This window comes from Suncus etruscus, chromosome 5 (genome assembly GCF_024139225.1).
Source record: "Suncus etruscus isolate mSunEtr1 chromosome 5, mSunEtr1.pri.cur, whole genome shotgun sequence".
NCBI classification, from domain to species: Eukaryota; Metazoa; Chordata; class Mammalia; order Eulipotyphla; family Soricidae; genus Suncus; species Suncus etruscus.
In genome coordinates this window covers 90,166,228-90,184,608 of record NC_064852.1, presented here as the reverse complement: position 1 = coordinate 90,184,608, position 18,381 = coordinate 90,166,228, and the positions used below count along the sequence as shown (strand labels likewise).

General features: G+C 39.1%; 1 protein-coding gene across 1 annotated transcript in view; it reads left to right on the top strand.

Annotated features, from left to right (window-relative positions):
• Positions 1-3,453: 3,453 nt before the first annotated feature.
• MTX2 (metaxin 2) overlaps positions 3,454-18,381 on the top strand; it is an 85,145-nt gene continuing 70,217 nt past the window's right edge. The window contains exon 1 of the mRNA XM_049773499.1: positions 3,454-3,714. Coding sequence (XP_049629456.1) covers positions 3,675-3,714 — 40 coding nt within the window. The 5' untranslated portion in view covers positions 3,454-3,674. The remainder of the gene's footprint in view (positions 3,715-18,381) is intronic.

The window sequence follows — 18,381 nt, the reverse complement described above, 5'->3', positions numbered from 1 at the left end:
CATCATGCTTTCAGACCCCACCAGCTAATATATTTCTATCACTACAGTTACTTTAGCAAACCTGCCTCCTCTCACTTCTGACTTGAAGACATTCTTATGACAGAACAGTTTTGCAAGAATAGTGATTTTATTAGGAAAAACAATAAAGCTGTTAATGGCATGCATTAATATTTTATTTTAAATAATTGTGTGATTATCCTTTTAGTAACATATGGATCTTCTAGCACTTTTGTTTTATAACCTCATTCTTAAAAATTCCAGTGGCTTGTTTTCTTGTATTTTCCTTAATTGTGGTGATTTTAAACAGATCCTCAGTTTAAAATCTGCCAGTTGTTCTTATACAGATGCATAAATATATTTTCTCCAGTTGGCTATTTATTACAAAGACAGCTTGTTTGTGGGCACCATCAGGACATCTGCATTTTATTGGATTTAATTTTTAGTAATAAAGACCTCCCACATTATAGATTCTTTCCAGTCTAAATTAGTCTGTGTGGGAAGCAAAGAAACTGTCAGTCAGGGACCCAAAGTGAATCCATATGGTGCTGATGATTCTGTTTCCCTAGCCACAATGAAGAAAAGGTTGAGTAGAGCCAGTAACCCCAGAACATCCCCTTCTCCTAAAAAAAAAATCCTTCTGGAAGAGAGTGGGTGTCAATTCTCAGCCCAATACCTTTGAGTCAGCCCAGTTTATTCATGTCTTTGTGAAAAAAAAAACAAATGGAAACTTCAGGTGCATTCATCTTGGCCTCCATTTTTTTTTTAAAGCTCAACACAAGTTTATTGGTTTTATTTGGGGGGGGGGTCATGGCATCTAGGAGTCAGTCATAATCAAAGTAAACTTTTTCGGGGGTAAACCCAGCGTGCTCAGAGCTTAAGCGAAACAACATTGAGGGATCACTTCTTATAGGCTCAAAGGTCTATATATGGTGCAAATCGAACCAAGGTTGGTTACTGCAAGGCAAATGCCATCCCTTGACCTCCATTCTGGCTGCTGATTTTGCATATAACTCATCTTTAGCTCCTGCTACCTCTCATAAAGTTCTATCTCTGAGCTTGAGACTTTTTTGATTTTTTTGAATACTTAGTAGTTTCTGAAAACTTCAGAAAAAAAAAAACCTTCAGATTCCCACAGATTCATTGCTGTGCAAATAACATTTTAGCTTTGACTTTTCAAATTTGGTAATAGAACTCAAATAGATATTTCTTTTTCACTTTGATGAGTTAGTCATAATTCTCTAAGAGACAGAAATAGATAGGAACAGATAAAGCAAGCTTTTCTTTCATTTGACATCAAACACTTGGAATAGTTTCTTCTCTTGGCCAGTATCATCCACAGGAGAGGAAATAAAATAGAATAACTCTTTGACATTAGTAGTAACTTTCTCAGAACAGCAAGAGAAACTCAACATTAAATCTCTACTGTTCAGTTTCTGTCAACTGAATCTTAGCCAGAGAGGTCACTTCACAAGCACTGCTGTTTATGTGTATGTTGGTGTCAAATAACATCTTTAAAAACCTTACTATTTTTGGGGGGTGGGGGGTGGGAGGGTCACACTCAGCAGCGCTCAGGGCCCGGCTCTGTGCGCAGAACTTACTCCTGGCAGATAAGGGGGACCATAAGGGATGCCAGGATTTGAACCACCATCTATTCAAATCAGCTGCGTGCAAGGCAAATGCCCTACCGCTATGCTATCTCTCCAGCCCCCTAAAACCTTACTATTTGGCATGGTAGGTAGAAAATCTCACCTCCCAAGATCTTTATTTGTTACCCTTTCCCCAATTCCATATGCTAATATCACCTGCATGGTCGGACCCACCCACAGCTGGGAAGAGTCTGCAGTTGGGAATATAAACCTTGCCTGGGGGGGAGGGGAGAGAGACAAAGAAGCAGGAAAGAGGCTGCTGGCTTAGACCCATGTGGAAAAATGCACATGGCAGTTAGGGCCTTGAAATAAAGCTGGATATTTCCTGAAACTTTAACTGACTGCCTGTGGATCATTTCTCTGCTGTTACCCTGCAAACTTCAGACCTGCTGGCCAAAGGAACAACAGGTGCTGGGCAGAGCCAAGAAAGGCCTCACCCACCACACTAGGACTTCATATTTTAAATTTAATCAACAACTAGTGGCCCGTACAGGGACAGGATCTGAGGACCCAGGAAGACCTCAGCCATGGTGAGTGCCCTGGCCTTGAGTTAATCTTGGCTTTCTTCATCTGAAATGGTAATTCTGAGAATGGGCGGTTTCCTCTGCAGAAACTTGGTGTGGCATTCTGTTCTCCTTCCTGATGGAAAGTCAATTGCTTCACCTTTTTATATCTATTTCTCATCCGTCATTTGGGGCTTGGGCTCTCTATATCTTTGCATCCATTTCACTTTAACAGTTTTATATGCCTCTAAGTCTCGTTTTGATTTTTCTTAAAATGCATAGGAAATTCAAGAAGTCTTTTATTTTTTTTCTTTTACCTAACCGATTAAAATGTTAGCAGGGAGCATTAGTGCTTCCTTTCTCTGCCCCATCCCATGCCAGAATGTGGAGAAATGTTTGAAACTGAAATTTCTATCTTTATTCTTCCAGACAGCTTCTTTGCAGCACATATAGGTGAAGAGCAAAATATTTCCGGCCTTAGGCGGTGCTCAAACTTCTTACTCCTGGGGTAAGCACGTTCGAAGAAGGGCATTATTATTATTATTATTATTATTATTATTATTATTATTATTATTGGTTTTTCGGGCCACACCCGTTTGATGCTCAGTGGTTACTCCTGGCTAAACGCTCAGAAATTGCCCCTGGCTTGGGGGGACCATATGGGACGCCGGGGGATCGAACCTCGGTCCTTCCTTGGCTAGCGCTTGCAAGGCAGACACCTTGGCTCTAGCGCCACCTCACTGGCCCCTAATTATTATTATTTTTAATTAAATAATTTCTTTATTTAAACACCGTGATTACAAACATAATTGTAGTTGGCTTTCAGTCATAACAAGAACACCCCCCTTTCACCCGTGCAACCTTCCCATCACCCAAGAAGGGCATCATTAAACACTAATGTCTGTGCATGAACCAATCCAACTAAGTAGTAGTAGAATGAATGGAACTCTGAATCCGGGCCCGAGTGAGATTTTTAGACTCCGTTAAAATGGCAAGAACAATGTTTTAGAGGATGAAGTGAAAGTGAACGCGGAAACATCTTGAAAGGTGCTGGCGATCTAGTGTGCGCTAGAGTATGCTCCCAGTTTTCAAAGCCTCCCGTGCAAAAAAAGGCAATGAAACGCCTGCAGGGATGCGATGCGCTCCACCCCCACCAAAGCAGGAGCCGGGAGGCGGGAACAAGGCTGTAGCCACGCCCACGACCCAGAGACAGTGGGCGGGGCTCCGGAGCCTTAGGCGCGCGCCGACTGGGAAGTGGGCGGGGCCGGGGCGGGGCCGGCGGAAGAGCGCGTGCGCAGCTGTCAGCCGCGCCGGAAGTTCCCGGCAGTGCCTGGCGGTAACCTTGGGCTTCCTCGCCGCCACGCCGCCACGCCACCTCGCCGCCCCCGTTGCATGGGCTTTGCAAAACTGGGTCTCCGCCGAGTGGGAGCCCATTAGGAACCTGGAACCGCCGAGCTGCCGAGGGAAGAAATAAGCAGCAGCGGGAGCGGGCGGGCAGCGTGGACGCACTGCCGCCTCAGCCGAGATGTCTCTGGTGGCGGAAGCCTTCGTGTCCCAGATCGCAGGTAGCGCGCGTGGCTGCGGAGCGCGGGCCGAGGCGGGGCCCAGGTGGGATGTCGTGGGGGGGGGGGCACAGGACAGAGACGAGGGTTGCAGTTTTCCCCAAGTCTGGAGACCTTTACTCACCCACCCTGGCTGGGTAGGTAGGACTAGCAGATTCCTATCCTGAGGGATCGGAAAACTGAGGAGGAGACGATGGGTCAAGGTCACGTCTTGGGAATGATTCTGGGAGTTGATTGGGCCAGCTCTTTCTTGGGTTGTGGAGCTGGGGGTCTTGGAATTGGGGGCCTAGGTCGGAATTGGGGGACGTGGCAACAGGGGTGTCTCTCAGTCTTGGAATCTCTAGTTTCAGGTGATTGCCCCTCATGGTCGCCCTGTCACCTTTGAGGGTCACATTGGGGGTCCCCTGAAAGTTCTTGCTTCCTTCCTTCCTCTCCTAGCGACACAATACTGCCATTTGCTAGGCCCTTAAAGACCCTTAGAAACATCTTGGCAGCTCCAATTAACGTACGTTTTGAAACACCTTTCTTTGATTCGCTGAACTGAATTTCACTTCATGTAAATTACCTTTTGCTGTTGAGGCTCTTGAGCTTGTCCTGAAAGCAGTTTTTAAGGAATCGAGGAAATGAGCCTTCACTACTGTAGGTATAAGCTGAAGAGTAAGTTAGGGTGATTTTTAAATGGAGTTAATTAATCAATTAATAGTTAAGAGGTTAAATTGTTGCATTTGAAATAAGAATTGGAATGGAAAACACTTTGAAATTAGAAGCGCAGCGTGTATTATCAAAGTTTGCTACATGTCTTTGTATGTGTGTGAACATAAAATTTCTCTTGGCCTTTCTCACTCAAATACGCTGCTTTGCAGGAGAGATTGCAAGCTTCAGGATTGCTGGGACAGAAACTTGTCTTGTTCCCCATTGTTTCCAGAGCACTTGTTGCTTAGTAGACTATTTGTGATCTGAATATTGAGGATTTCAAACAGTGATTAGATTTTATTTTACCATTTATGGTGTAAATTAACAGACTTTTGTAGTTAGATCATTGCCTTTCTTTAGATTGCCGCTCTATTTTTTTATATTATTTTTTATTATTTTTTTAATCTAATTGAATTACATATCTTTCATAGTAATGTTTTAGGTACATATTAACATTGAATCAGGGGAATTCCCACCACCGAAGTTGACCTCCCTCCACCCCATTCCCAGCATGCATCTGATATCCCCCTCCCTTACCCACCTGGGCTGCTAGTATAAGTGATCCCCTCTGAATCTAGCTTGTTGTATATTGGGTATGGATTCTGTTGTCGTTGGCTTTGGATTTGGTGTTTAAGTCTGATCATTTTTATTACTATTTAATGATCATATAGTTGTTTGGACTTGGTACAGAGGGTACCAAGTCCAAACAACTATATGATCATTAAGTAGTGCTGCTCTGTTTTTTAAGAGAGTATGCTGCTATTGGTATATTGTATGCATATGTCTCTGTACATGATTTTGTTTGAAGAAAAGGGATGAATTCATTTCAATGTATATTTAGTAAGTTTGTCATTTTCTTTCTCTTTATTTATTTTTATTTTGGCCAAACTCGGTGACGCTCAGGGATTACTTCTGGCTATGGGCTTAGAAATCGTTCCTGGCTTTGGGAGACCATATGGGATACCGGGAATCGAACCCAGGTCCGTCATGGGTCAGCCGCGTGCAAGGCAAACACCCTACCGCTGAGCTATCGCTCTGGCCTGGCATTTTCTCTTTAAATGAAATTTAAAAATTCTAAAATATTTTTCTGACACTATAGCTATTTGTAGGAGGATAAAGATAAGTAATACAACAAATGTGTTGGAACAGATCTAATATATCATTACAAGAGTAAATTCCACACTCATTGCACATGCAATCATAAAATAAGAATTAAATTTAAGTTGTGATTAAAATAATTAGATATAAATAAAAATAATATTTATTTTGGGGTACTTTTTGGGGGGGCCACCAAAGATTATTTTAGTAATTGTGGGTATAATTGGAGGCCTAAACTTTGATTCTGAGGCCTAAGTAAAGACTTTGGGAGAGAAAGTGGGAGATTTACATGTAATTGAAAAAAGCTTGTATAATTAAGACAAATGCCTACAAATTATTGAGAAAAAAGACTAACTACCAGTCTGAAGGGAAAGTGCGAAAAACGCTATTTATGAGTGGAAAACAATTTCAATGAATGTATGACAAGATACTATCCATTACTGACAATAGTCTTCCATCTCACCAGATGGAAAAATGAATATATATATATATTCATTTTTCCATCCAAAAACCAATATATATCTATATCTATATCTATATATCTATATCTGTATCTATATCTATATCTATATCTATATCTATATCTATATCTATATCTATATATCTATATCTATATCTATATATATATATATATATATATTGGTTTTTGGATCACACCCAGTGACATTCAGGGGTTACTCCTGGCTATCTGCTCAGAAATCGCTCCTGGCTTGGGGGACCATATAGGATGCAGGGGGATTGAACCGTGGTCCATCCTAGGTCAGCTGCTGCAAGGAAAACGCTCTACCACTGTACCACCACTCTGGCCCCTATATTTTTAGCTTATATTTATTCATATTTAAAGAGCTGAATATTACAGTTCTTTGAGCTATAGCCATGCCACTGTAACCATATCACTCTTTTCCCACACTTTCTTTTTGCAATTCTGGGCATTGAGCCCAGTGTCTCTGATATGAAAGGCAAGTATTCTACTTCTAAGCCACAGCCCATCTGCTGAAGTACCTATCTTGAAAGTACCTGTCTTCTTTTTTGGGGACCAGATGACTGTAAGGTCACTCTAGCTGTGGTCAGGGTTTGTGCACTAGCTCTCTGAACTACATTTTTTAGTTATGGTGAACAAATTTTATTTGTAAAAGATTATAATTAAAGCATTACAATATATTTTAGCAAGCAGGTGAAAAGTGTGTGTCAAATACTTTATTTGAAATACTAACTTGTAAGCTGTTCCCTTAGTTTGGGGGTTTGACATTTTTCACTTGGATCATTCTAGTAGCCTTTGTCCAAAATAGTTTCCACACTACAATCTTAGTCAGGTTTTGTGGTGTTTCACAGCCCCACCCCTCCTTAAAATGCAAGCATCACTCATTTTTGTAACTCCTATATTGGTTCCTCATTGTACATGGCTTGAGTCAAATACAGCCTTCCATAAGTTATTGCAATTCTGTATCTCAATTCAGCCTCAGCTGTCACATATTTCCTTGAACTCTTACATTTCTAAACTACTTGTAGTGTTTGTCCATCATGCCTGAAATACCTACCGTATTTGCTGGTGTATAAGACGACTCTTCAACCCATGAAAAACTTCCTAAAAGTCTTAAAAGTAAGTTACTTCTTAAACGTAAGAGGGGTGCGGATTACTCGTCCCTGAAGCTAGAACAAGTTTCAGCATGCCGTATATCAGCATATAATATGACTCCCGACTTTTAGGAAGTTTTTCATGGGTTGAAGCGTCATTTTATATGCTGGCAAATACGGTACTTTGCTTGGGATAGTTTCCAAACAAATTAAAATATTTTTTCCTTTAAGATTTTGTGTACCTGTTTAACCAAATGCCTGTTTTATTTTCTATTTTCAAATAAAAAATATTGCTTTTTACTTATTATTTTTTTCTGATAGTAACATAACATTATAGTCATTATAGAAAATTAATTCAATACAAAAGGAATAAAGTAAAAAGTACCTGAAGGGGCCGGGCGGTGGCGCTAAAGGTAAGGTGCCTGCCTTGCCTGCGCTAGCCTTGGACGGACCGCGGTTCGATCCCCTGGTGTCCCATATGGTCCCCCAAGCCAGGAGCAACTTCTGAGCGCATAGCCAGGAGTAACCCCTGAGCATTACCGGGTGTGGCCCAAAAACCAAAAAAAAAAAAAAAAAAAAGTACCTGAAGTCATCATTTAAATGAAGAACTCAGGGGCCAAAGAGATAGCACAACAATAGGGTGATTTGCCTTGCATGCTGCTGATCCAGAATGGATGGTGGTTTGAATCCCGTCATCCCATATGGTCCCCTGTGCCTGCCAAGAGCGATTTCTGAGCACTGAGCCAGGAGTAACCCCTTAGTGCTGCTGGGTGTGACTCCCCCCCCCCCCCCAAAAAAAAAAAAACAAAAAAAAAAAAACCCAAAACCAAAAAGAAAAAAGAATTCAAAACTTTTTTCTTATTGGTAAGCAAGTGATCTTATTTGATCTCTAAATAAGAAAAATTGTCATAGATACATCCTCTCTCTCTCTCTCTCTCTCTCTCTCTCTTTCTCTCTCTCTCTCTCTAGCTATGTTTTTTCTGTAGAGTTTTTGGTTCTAAGACATTTGAATTCTTTTTCATGATTATAAATGGAATTATATACCTCATTTTATTTGGTTCTAGGATTTACGCAGGGCCTAAGAGGTGTGTTTTACCAACTGAGCTGCAAGTATCATGACCCAACATTATTTATTAATTTCAGGAGTTTTTGGGGTTATTCCTGGCAGGCTTGTATTTAGGAATGACCCCTGGTACTGCTCAGGGCACATGTGGTGCTGGGGATTTGAACCAGGGTCACTACCTCCACAGCCACACACAAGGCAATACAATACATCTCTGGCCCCCACATAATTTTAAATGATTGCATAGTATTTTTGTTGTAATGAAGAAACCAAAGCTTATATAATCTTCCATTTATATTAGCTCAAACATAGAGGCAGAAACTACAGAATCTCAGTCTCAATCTCAATCTCTTGCTCTAATTATACATACATTATAAACAAACATTCAAGGAATTGGTTTTTGCTGTTCTGTGCATTGACCATGAAAGTACCACATTCACATGGCACATATTCAGGAAGGGGAGATCTAAGAGGAAAAGAGAATCTTTAGCAAATACTTTTTTTTTTAATGTGGGCAAAGTGAATTACAAATATTTCACAGTAATATTTAAGGCACATAGTAGTAATAAATGAGGGGCATTCCCACCACCAGTGTTGTCCTCCCTCCACTCCTGTTCCCAGCATGCATCCCACTTCTCCCTCCTCTACCCCCTGTAATGCTAGTGCAACTGTTCCCCCCATGTACAGTTTGGGTATCATTTCTGTTGTCGTTGACTTTGGATTTTATGTTCAAATCTGATCATTTATTATTTCCACCAAATGGACAAATGACTGTCTGGTCTTGGTACCATCCATTTTTCTCCCTCCAATTATGATGCTGATCAAGGTGATTCTAGTAATGTGGCTTTCTTGGAGATATAAAAAGGGCTATGGGAGGAGTCCATGTAGGTAGCAAACTTTTTGTAGCTTTTGGTCCCTAATAGAACTGAGACATCTCTAAAGAGCTATATATGATTCAGATATATCCAGAATAATATCTCTTTTGATTAAGATAAAGGTCACTGATTAGGGACTTTGATTATAGCAGAAAAATCTATTCACAGCAGTTAACTGGTTAAGTATTTGAATAATTGGGAGACAGTATTAATATACTGTCTTCTTTCTGTACATAGTGACTTGGATGGCAGGGACATTTAAAATAACTATTCCATTTACAATTTCATTAAAAAAGAAAAAATTAGGAGTATGTTTAACAAAAGTGGCAAAAACATAAATACTGAAAATAAAAAGTCATTATTAAAGGCAATAGAAGAAAACAAACAAATGGAAAGTCATTTTTTGTTTATGCATCAGGAGGATAGCCATCATTAAAATGGACTTCTTTATCTACAGTCATCTACAGATTCAAAATGCAGTGTCTTTCAAAATGCCAGTGACATTTTTCAAGGAAATAAAACAAAAATTTTAGAACTATGGATAGCAATACAAAAGTAATTCTGAAAGAAAAGAAGAAAAATACTACTTGATTTGAAATTATATTATGAAGCAGTAGTAATTAAAAGTGTGATAGTGGAACAATGACTGGCACATAGACCAATGTGTTAGGACAGAGATTCCAGGAATAGGTCTACACATACACGAACAATGAATCTATAATGGAGGAGTCAGTCCGTACAATTGAGATAAGAAACCTACTGTTAAGGAATGGAGTTTGGAGATTTGGACAGCCATACACAAGCCAGTGTAACACAGGATGGAGAAACAGTGCAGAGGATTAAGGTGCTTGCTTCTAAGGAGCTGGTTAACTCTTCAGTACCACCAATGGCCCCCTACCTGTGCCTCCCACTATAGGGTCATTCCTGAACACAGAGTACAGCAGGTGTGCCCCCTGCCCACCACCCTAAAATTTCAAAAAAACACTAAACCAGGCTAGAACAAAAAAAGTCCCCAATGAAATAAATGTGAAATGATCACTAATACCACCTAAAAAAATAAACTCACAGCAGATTACACTTAGGTATTAGACCCAAACCACAAACTACCCAGAATAGAAAACACAGGTTATATACTCTGGACCTCAATACCAGAGATGTATTTGGAGACTCAGTTCCAATGACAAGGAAACAAACAAAAATTAAAAAATAGGACTATGTTAAACTAAAAAACTTTAACAGTGAAAGAAAGTACCATGAAACTAAAATGGCAACTTAGTAATTGGGAGAAGAACAGACTAACACCTGAAAGGGGCTAATTTTTTGATTATATAAGAACAGACATCACACAAAACAAAAACACAATAAAATACGTAAATAAAAACCTGAATAGAGGGGCCGGGCGGTGGCGCTGGAGGTAAGGTGCCTGCCTTACCTGCGCTAGCCTAGGAGACGGACCGAGGTTCGATCCCCCGGGTGGCCCAAAAACCAAAAAAAAAAAAAAAAAAAAAAAAAACCTGAATAGAGGTCCCAAGCGATAGCGCCGTGGTAGTGCATTTGCCTTTCACATGTCTGATTCTGGACGGACCGTGGTTCAATCCCTGGCATCCCATATGGTCCCCCTGGCCAGGAGTGATTTCTGAGTGCATAGTCATGGGTAACCCCTGAGCATCACTGAGTGTGGCCCAAACCCTCCCCCTGCCAAAAAAAAAAAAAATCCAAACAAAACAAAAAACCCTGAATAGACTTGTTCCTCTAAAGAAGACATGCAGATGATCCAGAGACACAGGAATCCTTTTAATGGGGGAGGGAAGATGTTTGTCTTTGCACTTCACTCGGTAGTGCTCAGGTCTCACTCCTGTGGCTCTACACTTGGTGGGGACTTTATAGAGTGTGAGAGATTAAACTCAGATTCGCTGTGTGCAAGGCACACTATCCTACCCATTGTATTATCTCTCTGGCCTTAGGGATAATTTCTTTTTTTTTTTTTTTTTTTTGGTTTTTGGGCCACACTCGGCAGTGCTCAGGGGTTACTCCTGGCTGTCTGCTCAGAAATAGCTCCTGGCAGGCACGGGGACCATATGGGACACCGGGATTCGAACCAACCACCTTTGGTCCTGGATTGGCTGCTTGCAAGGCAAACGCCGCTGTGCTATCTCTCCGGGCCCTAGGGATAATTTCTCAACACTTGTTAGGAAAGTACAGATCACAGTACGTGAGATATTACCTGCCTGGTGAGAACTGTCTAGTTAAAAAAAGTTGGAAACAGCAAGTGTTAGTGAGGGTGTGGAGTAAAATGGACCTTGGTACATTCTTGATGGGAATGTAAAAGATTAAAAGGTACAAAGGAATGTAAAAGGTACAAAGATTCTTTAGAAAAGAAAAATTGGAAATCATATTATTTTGTACAGTATCAGTCCTGGGAATTTATCCAAATGGTATGAAAACATTAATTCAATAGGATACTTAGATTCTTGTGTTCAAAGTACAGTTGCCAAAACTTGAAATGTACCTGAATGCCCATCAAAGGTGGCCATGTATGTGAACTATGATATGTATACTCAGAGGAATACTGCTCTTTTACAAATGAAAACATGTGTCCTTTGGTACAAAATGTCTAGAACAGGAGGTGAAATCAGGAAGTAAAAGACAGTGGATAGTTTCATTCCTGAGTATGAATAAAGTAAATGAATTAGTAAAAACTAAAATTAACTTCTGGAGGAGTTAATTGGTAGGAGAGGGGAGCCATAGGGTGGGAGGAAAAAAGAGAGGGGTTCCTTTGGTAGTAGAATGGTACTGGCATTTTGATAGGAAGTGTGGTAAGTATGATCCACTTTTTAGAGATATGAAACTAGACCCTGGAAACCTAGCATGATAAGCCAGAGAAAAATCAAGAATAAAGGGGCCTAAGAGATAGCACAGTGGTAGGGCGTTTGCCTTGCAAGCGGATGACCCAGGACCAATGGTGGTTCGAATCCTGGCATACCACATGGTCCCCTGTGCCTGCCAGGAGCAATTTCTGAGTGGAGAGCCAGGAGTAACCCTTGAGTGCTGCCGCCAGGTGCGCCCCCCCCAAAAAAAAAATCAGGAATAAAAAGGAACCTGCAATACATCCTTCAAAAAAAAAGTAATGGATACTAAATGGTTTTAAAAATATTTTATAATTTTTTATAACCTGTGTTATATTATATATATTTAAATATATACATTTATAATTTCAGTTTTTGTATGAATTTTTAAATGCCAAGTTTCTCACCCTCTCTGCCCCTTTTTATCCCTTCACTCTCAAATATTCTGGGATACTTATGATTTTCAAAATCTATTGTAACAGCCTGTGTGTGTATGTATGTATGTATGTATGTATGTATGTATGTATGTATGTATGTATGTATGTATTGGTTTTTGGGCCACAACTGGCATGCTCAGAGATTACTCCTGGCGCTGTGCTCAGAAATCATTCCTGGCCTGCTAGTGGACTAAATGTGATGCCTGGTATCAAACCTGGGTTGGCCACGTGCAAGGCAAATGCCCCTTCAGATTGTGTATTTTAAATTTTTACTTTCTTTTTTTTTTTTTTTTTTTTTGGTTTTTGGGCCACACCCTGTGACGCTCAGGGGTTACTCCTGGCTATGCGCTCAGAAGTTGCTCCTGGCTTCTTGGGAGACCATATGGGACGCCGGGGGATAGAACCGCGGTCCGTCCTAGGCTAGCGCAGGCAAGGCAGGCACCTTACCTCCAGCGCCACCGCCCAGCCCCAAATTTTTACTTTCTTTTGTTTATTTTAATCAAATATTTTTCCAGCCTATTTCTGGTTAGGTGTTGTTGTTTTTTTTTTTAATGGATTTTATTTATTTATTTTTTTGTTTTTGGGTCACACCAGGCAGTGCTTAGGGGTTACTTCTGCCTCTATGCTCAGAAATTGCTCATGGCTGGCTCAGGGGACCATATGGGGTGCCGGGAATCGAACCACCGACCTTCTTCATGAAAGGCAAATGCTTTACCTCCATGCTATCTCTCTGGCCTCTAGGTGTTTTTTTTTAAATATAGGAGATATATTTTAGGAAATAGTTCAGTTAGCCGTGCTAGGTTGTGTTACCAAATTTAGAGCAGCCATTGGATCCAAAAGAATGGAGGAAATTTTATGATGGGCAGGCCTGACTCATTTGCTTATCCCTTTGCCAGGCATGTTTTAGGTTTGAGGGCTCCACAATGACACCAGATAACACTCATAAGGGAGAGAAAAGGGAACTGAGCACCACTCACCAGAAATCTGCAGAGTGGATCCCTTCATGTTTTCACATTTTCTATGGCCACTGGTGTCAGATCCAGGGTCCTATTTTGTTACTGTTTTTTTTTTTTAATTGTTTTTTTTTTTTTTTTTTTTTTTTTGGACCAACCGGTGTGGCTATGTGCTCAGAAATCGCTCTTGGCTTGGGGGACCATGTGGGACACTGGGAGATCGAACTGCGGTCCATCCTAGGCTAGCGCAGGCATCACTGGATATGACCCTAAAACTAAAAACAAATAAAAAATGGGTGTGCAGGGTTTCTTTTTCAAAACTTGCTATCAGTTTTGGTTCTCTCTCCCCCCCCCCTCTCTCTCTCTCTCTCTCTCTCTCTCTCTCTCTCTCTCTCTCTCTCTCTCTCTCACACACACACACACACACACACACACACACACACACACACATATTCTCTCTCTCTCTCAAGGCCACTGCTGTGATGTAATATCTGTCATTTTGATTGATTTTCCCTGAATATCAGTGAAGAATGTATTTTAATGGGCTGATTGGCTATCTGTATACCATCTTGTAAAAGTGTCTTTTCAGTACTTCTCCCCATTTTTTGATAGGGTTTTTATTTATTTTTTTGGTTTTTGGGTCACAACCAATGCTCAGGAGTTACTTTTAGTTATGTGCTCAGAAATCGCTTCTGGCTTGGGGGACCATATGGGACTCCTGGGTATCAAACCACAGTCCATCCTAGGTTAGCACGTGCAAGGCAAACACCCTACCGCCTGAACCATCACTCTGGCTCCGATAGTATTATTTTTATGTTGCTGAGTGCTTTCTATTAGTGATGCTTAGATATTAGTCCTTTGTCAGATGTATGGTTTGCAGAAATTCTATCCTATTCAGTAGGGTGTATTTTTATTTTATTTTTAAATTTTAATTACATTTTTTTTTTAAATTTTGAGCCACACCCAGTGGATTACTGAGGAATTACTCCTGGTGGTCTCAGGGAACCAGATGGGATGTCAGGTATTGACCCAGGTCAGCTGCATGCAAGAGAAACACCTTACCTACTGTGCTATTTCTCTCTTTTTTTAGTAAATAATTTTGTAAAAGGGGTGAGAGAAAAGGTAATGTGTTTGAGAAAATGGAAATTTGTTTAGAGGGAGAAGGGAGCCCCATGAAATAAAAAAAGCCATATTACATAGTTGATTCCAGAGTGGAATGTGCAAGTTTATCTCTTCTGGCTCTGCTTCTGACAGTGCTTGAGGAGTTGGGGAAAACATATGTAGAACTGGGTATTGAACTGTTGGTCAACTGCTTGCAAGGCAAACTCCTTCAGCATTGTATTTGCTTTCCTGCCTCATACTATTTTAGCCATAATTTATTTTGTGGTGCAGAAGCTTTTTAGCTTGAGATAGAATCATTGGTTTATTTTTGCTTTTGCTTTCTTCATCATGGGGTAGAATTTTGAGGAAACTTCGGAAGTCAGTTTCATGGAGAGTTCTTCCTTTCTTTTTCTCACTGTATTTTATGGATTTGGTCCCAATATTGAGATCTTCAATTTGTTTTGAATGAACTTCTGTGTGTGGTATAAGGTAGTAGTTCCACTTTCAAGTTTTTGCATATAATTAACTGATTTTCACAAAATATTTTGTTGAAGAGATTTTCTTTTCTTTTTTTTTTCTTTTGGTTTTTGGGCCTCACTCGGCAGCACTTGGGTTACTACTGGCTCTGTGCTCAGTAATCACTCCTGGCAGTCACAAGACCATATGGGATGCCGGGATTCGAACCACCTTAGGTCCTGAGTCGGCCTCTTGCAAGGCAAATGCCTTACTGCTGTGCTATCTCTCTGGCCCCTCTTTATTATTTTATTTTATTAATTTTTTTTGGTGCTTCTTTGTCATAAATTGACTATGTGAAGGGTTACTTAATTTTTTATCATTAGTCTGAAAGTCTGTTTTAATTTTAGTATTAGATTGTTTCAGTTTCTATAGCCTTAGAGTATAAAGTCAGGGTATGCAATACCTCTCATCTCATCTTGCCCCTATGGATTATTTTGATTATTCATGGAGTATTATGGTTTCATATAACTTTTATACATTTTAATAGTATTTAATTTTTTTCTAGGTTCAGTTTTCTTCTAGCTCTATGGTTTTTGGCTTGCTTCTCTGGGCCACAACATGCTTAGTTGTAAAAGTGATCACATTTTATAATATATATTTAACACTCAGTATAAGATTCATAATAAATATTCAAGTTTTTATTTTATTACTTAAGATTGTTGGAGGGTGGTATCTTTATAATTCTATTCCATTACCATTTTGGAGAGCAGAAAATGTTAAAAGTATTATATTAAATATACCATTTTTGGGGCATGATCTTATTACCTCACTACTTTGCTGTGCTATATTTTAAGCATATGAGTTAATTTCATCATACGGTAACTATTAATTTTCTAAAATTAGGACAAGATCTTTTCTGTTCTTTATTTAGAGTCAGTAAACTATATGAAGGATGAAAAAAGAGAACTGGAAATACGTCATTTATCACATTGTGATCATATGGCTGCTTAATTATTTACATTTATTAATAGGCTCATTCTAGCCCTACCATTAATTTATAGAATAATCTAGGAAAGCAGTTTTACAGGATTCTATGGTACTCATATGTAAGTACATTGACACTCAGTATGATCAAAATAGGCATCTTAAAAGATTTTTTGTTTTTATACCAGTATTGATTTGTTTTGTTACTTTCCTTCCCTCCTCCCATCTTTCTTCTGCATTAAAGCATTCTTTGAAAATTATGAACTTTAAAACAAATTCAGGAGGGTTTCAAGAGACTTAAAGAAGTGAAAAAATGGGGCCCGGAGAGATAGCACAGCGGTGTTTGCCTTGCAAGCAGCTGATCCAGGACCAAAGGTGGTTGGTTCAAATTCCGGTGTCCCATATGGTCCCCTGTGCCTGCCAGGAGATATTTCTGAACAGATAGCCAGGAGTAACCCCTGAGCACTGCCGGGTGTGACCCCCCCCCAAAAAAAAAAGAAGTGAAAAAATATATACAGATTCTTTGTGAAGTAGAAGTAATGCTGTTTTTCACAAGATTATTAAGAATGAAGAAAATTGTAAATTTATTTACATCTGGATATTTGAAGACCAAGTGATGATAATTGTAGATAATTGAAAAACATGTATTCATTCTCTTATTCTTGTAAGTAAAAGTAACATTTTAGTTATTTAACTAAGTAATTTAAAGATTCTCTAGTTTTGGGTAAGGCACTGAGGAATTGAAAAGTTGCTGAACTGGTCATCATATGTCAGAGATTTTTTTCCCCTTCCTATTAGTCATATGTATTGTCTTATACTATAGAGCATATGTGAAATTGATTTTTAAATTCTTGTTTTAAATTTTTGGCCATATCTGGTGGTACTCTGGCTTTACTCCTAGCTTTGCGCTCAGAGATCACTCCTAGTAGGCTCTAGGAACCATATAGGATACCTGGGCAGGTCACATGGCAGGCAAGCTCCTTAACTCCTTTACTTTATGCACACACACACACACACACACACACACACACACACACACACACACACACACACACACACACACACACTCTCTCTCTCTCTCTCTGCAGATTCAGAGAAGCGAAACAAAGATAAAATAGATTTTACTTCAGATTAGTGACAAACTACAATTTATTGATGATAGTGTGGACTATTTTATTTTATTGTACCTAATTATGCCTAGGTAGTTGCCTTTAAATATTTTTGATATAAAATTATTCTAAAGTTGGGCCCGGAGAGATAGCACATTGGTGTTTGCCTTGCAAGCAGCCAATCCAGGACCTAAGGTGGTTGGTTCGAATCCCGGTGTCCCATATGGTCCCCCGTGCCTGCCAGGAGCTATTTCTGAGCAGACAGCCAGGAGTAACCCCTGAGCACCGCCGGGTGTGACCCAAAAAAACCAAAAAAAAAAAAAAAAATTTATTCTAAAGTTTTGTTAACTGAACTTGAGATAATGGAAAGTTAAGCATAATGTGTTTTAATTCTTACATATTAATTAAAATACTATACTCTGAAATGAGACGATTTTTAGTTTTGGCATAAAATATTTTGGTGATTAGTGTTATACAGAATTTGCCAGTATTATTTATTTGAGTTATTAATATTATCAGAAGCCTTCCATATTTAAGTGAAAATTAAAAGAGTCATCAGACTTAAACATTTTTCAAAGTTCTTGATGAGTAACTATCAGACTGAAAATAATCAAGTTGAGATGAAATATTAAATTCTGACCTCAATTTTTTAATTCAGAGACCAGAAGAAGTTATAAGATACAGCATATCTAACTACAGACATTTATTTGTAGAATTATTTGCCTTGTCAAGTAAGAGAAATGCATGTTTTAATTTTTTATTGCTTTGTAAATGATCTATTCTATTCTTGAACACTTTTCTTATTTTTGTATGCTCTATAAATGAATAATGGTTTTGGACTTTTCTACAGTAGTAATAAAATGAAATTTGATTGGTTAGTAATAAAGAAGGTCCTTTTCATAAAAACATCTTTGTCATGACAATTTTCATTAACTATAACTGCATTAGTAAAATAAAAACCATAAAAGTCATTCATTGTCCTTACAAACTTGGCTCTTCTATGCTGATGATATATTTTATCTCTAAGAAATTTTACAAGGAAAAGAAGCTTACTTAGTCTGCCTGCTTTGGATTAAAAAAAATCCAAAACAACTTATGTATTTTTATCCCAATGGCCCTGGGATATTTATTAGTATCTTTAGATATTATAATGGGTTTTATCCTGTGTGTCATATTTCATTATCCTACCAGAGTACTGAGTAGGAGTTTATAGAAATAAATCATATTGTTTGATAGACATGAAGAGAAATTTTGTTAATACTCAAGAACCTTGAAGTGTAAGTTATATTTTATGGATAAAATATGGCAGTGAATTCGTTAATGATCTCAGCTTATGTTGACCTCCTTTTCTTTTGGTTATTCTTCACTAGTAAATGTTTCTATTAGTCTTTAGTTGTAGTCTTTTGATTTTGGAATCTACAGGTAATGTTCCTACTTTTTTCTTTTAAGTTAGTAGGTAATACCCAGCACTTCTCAGTGC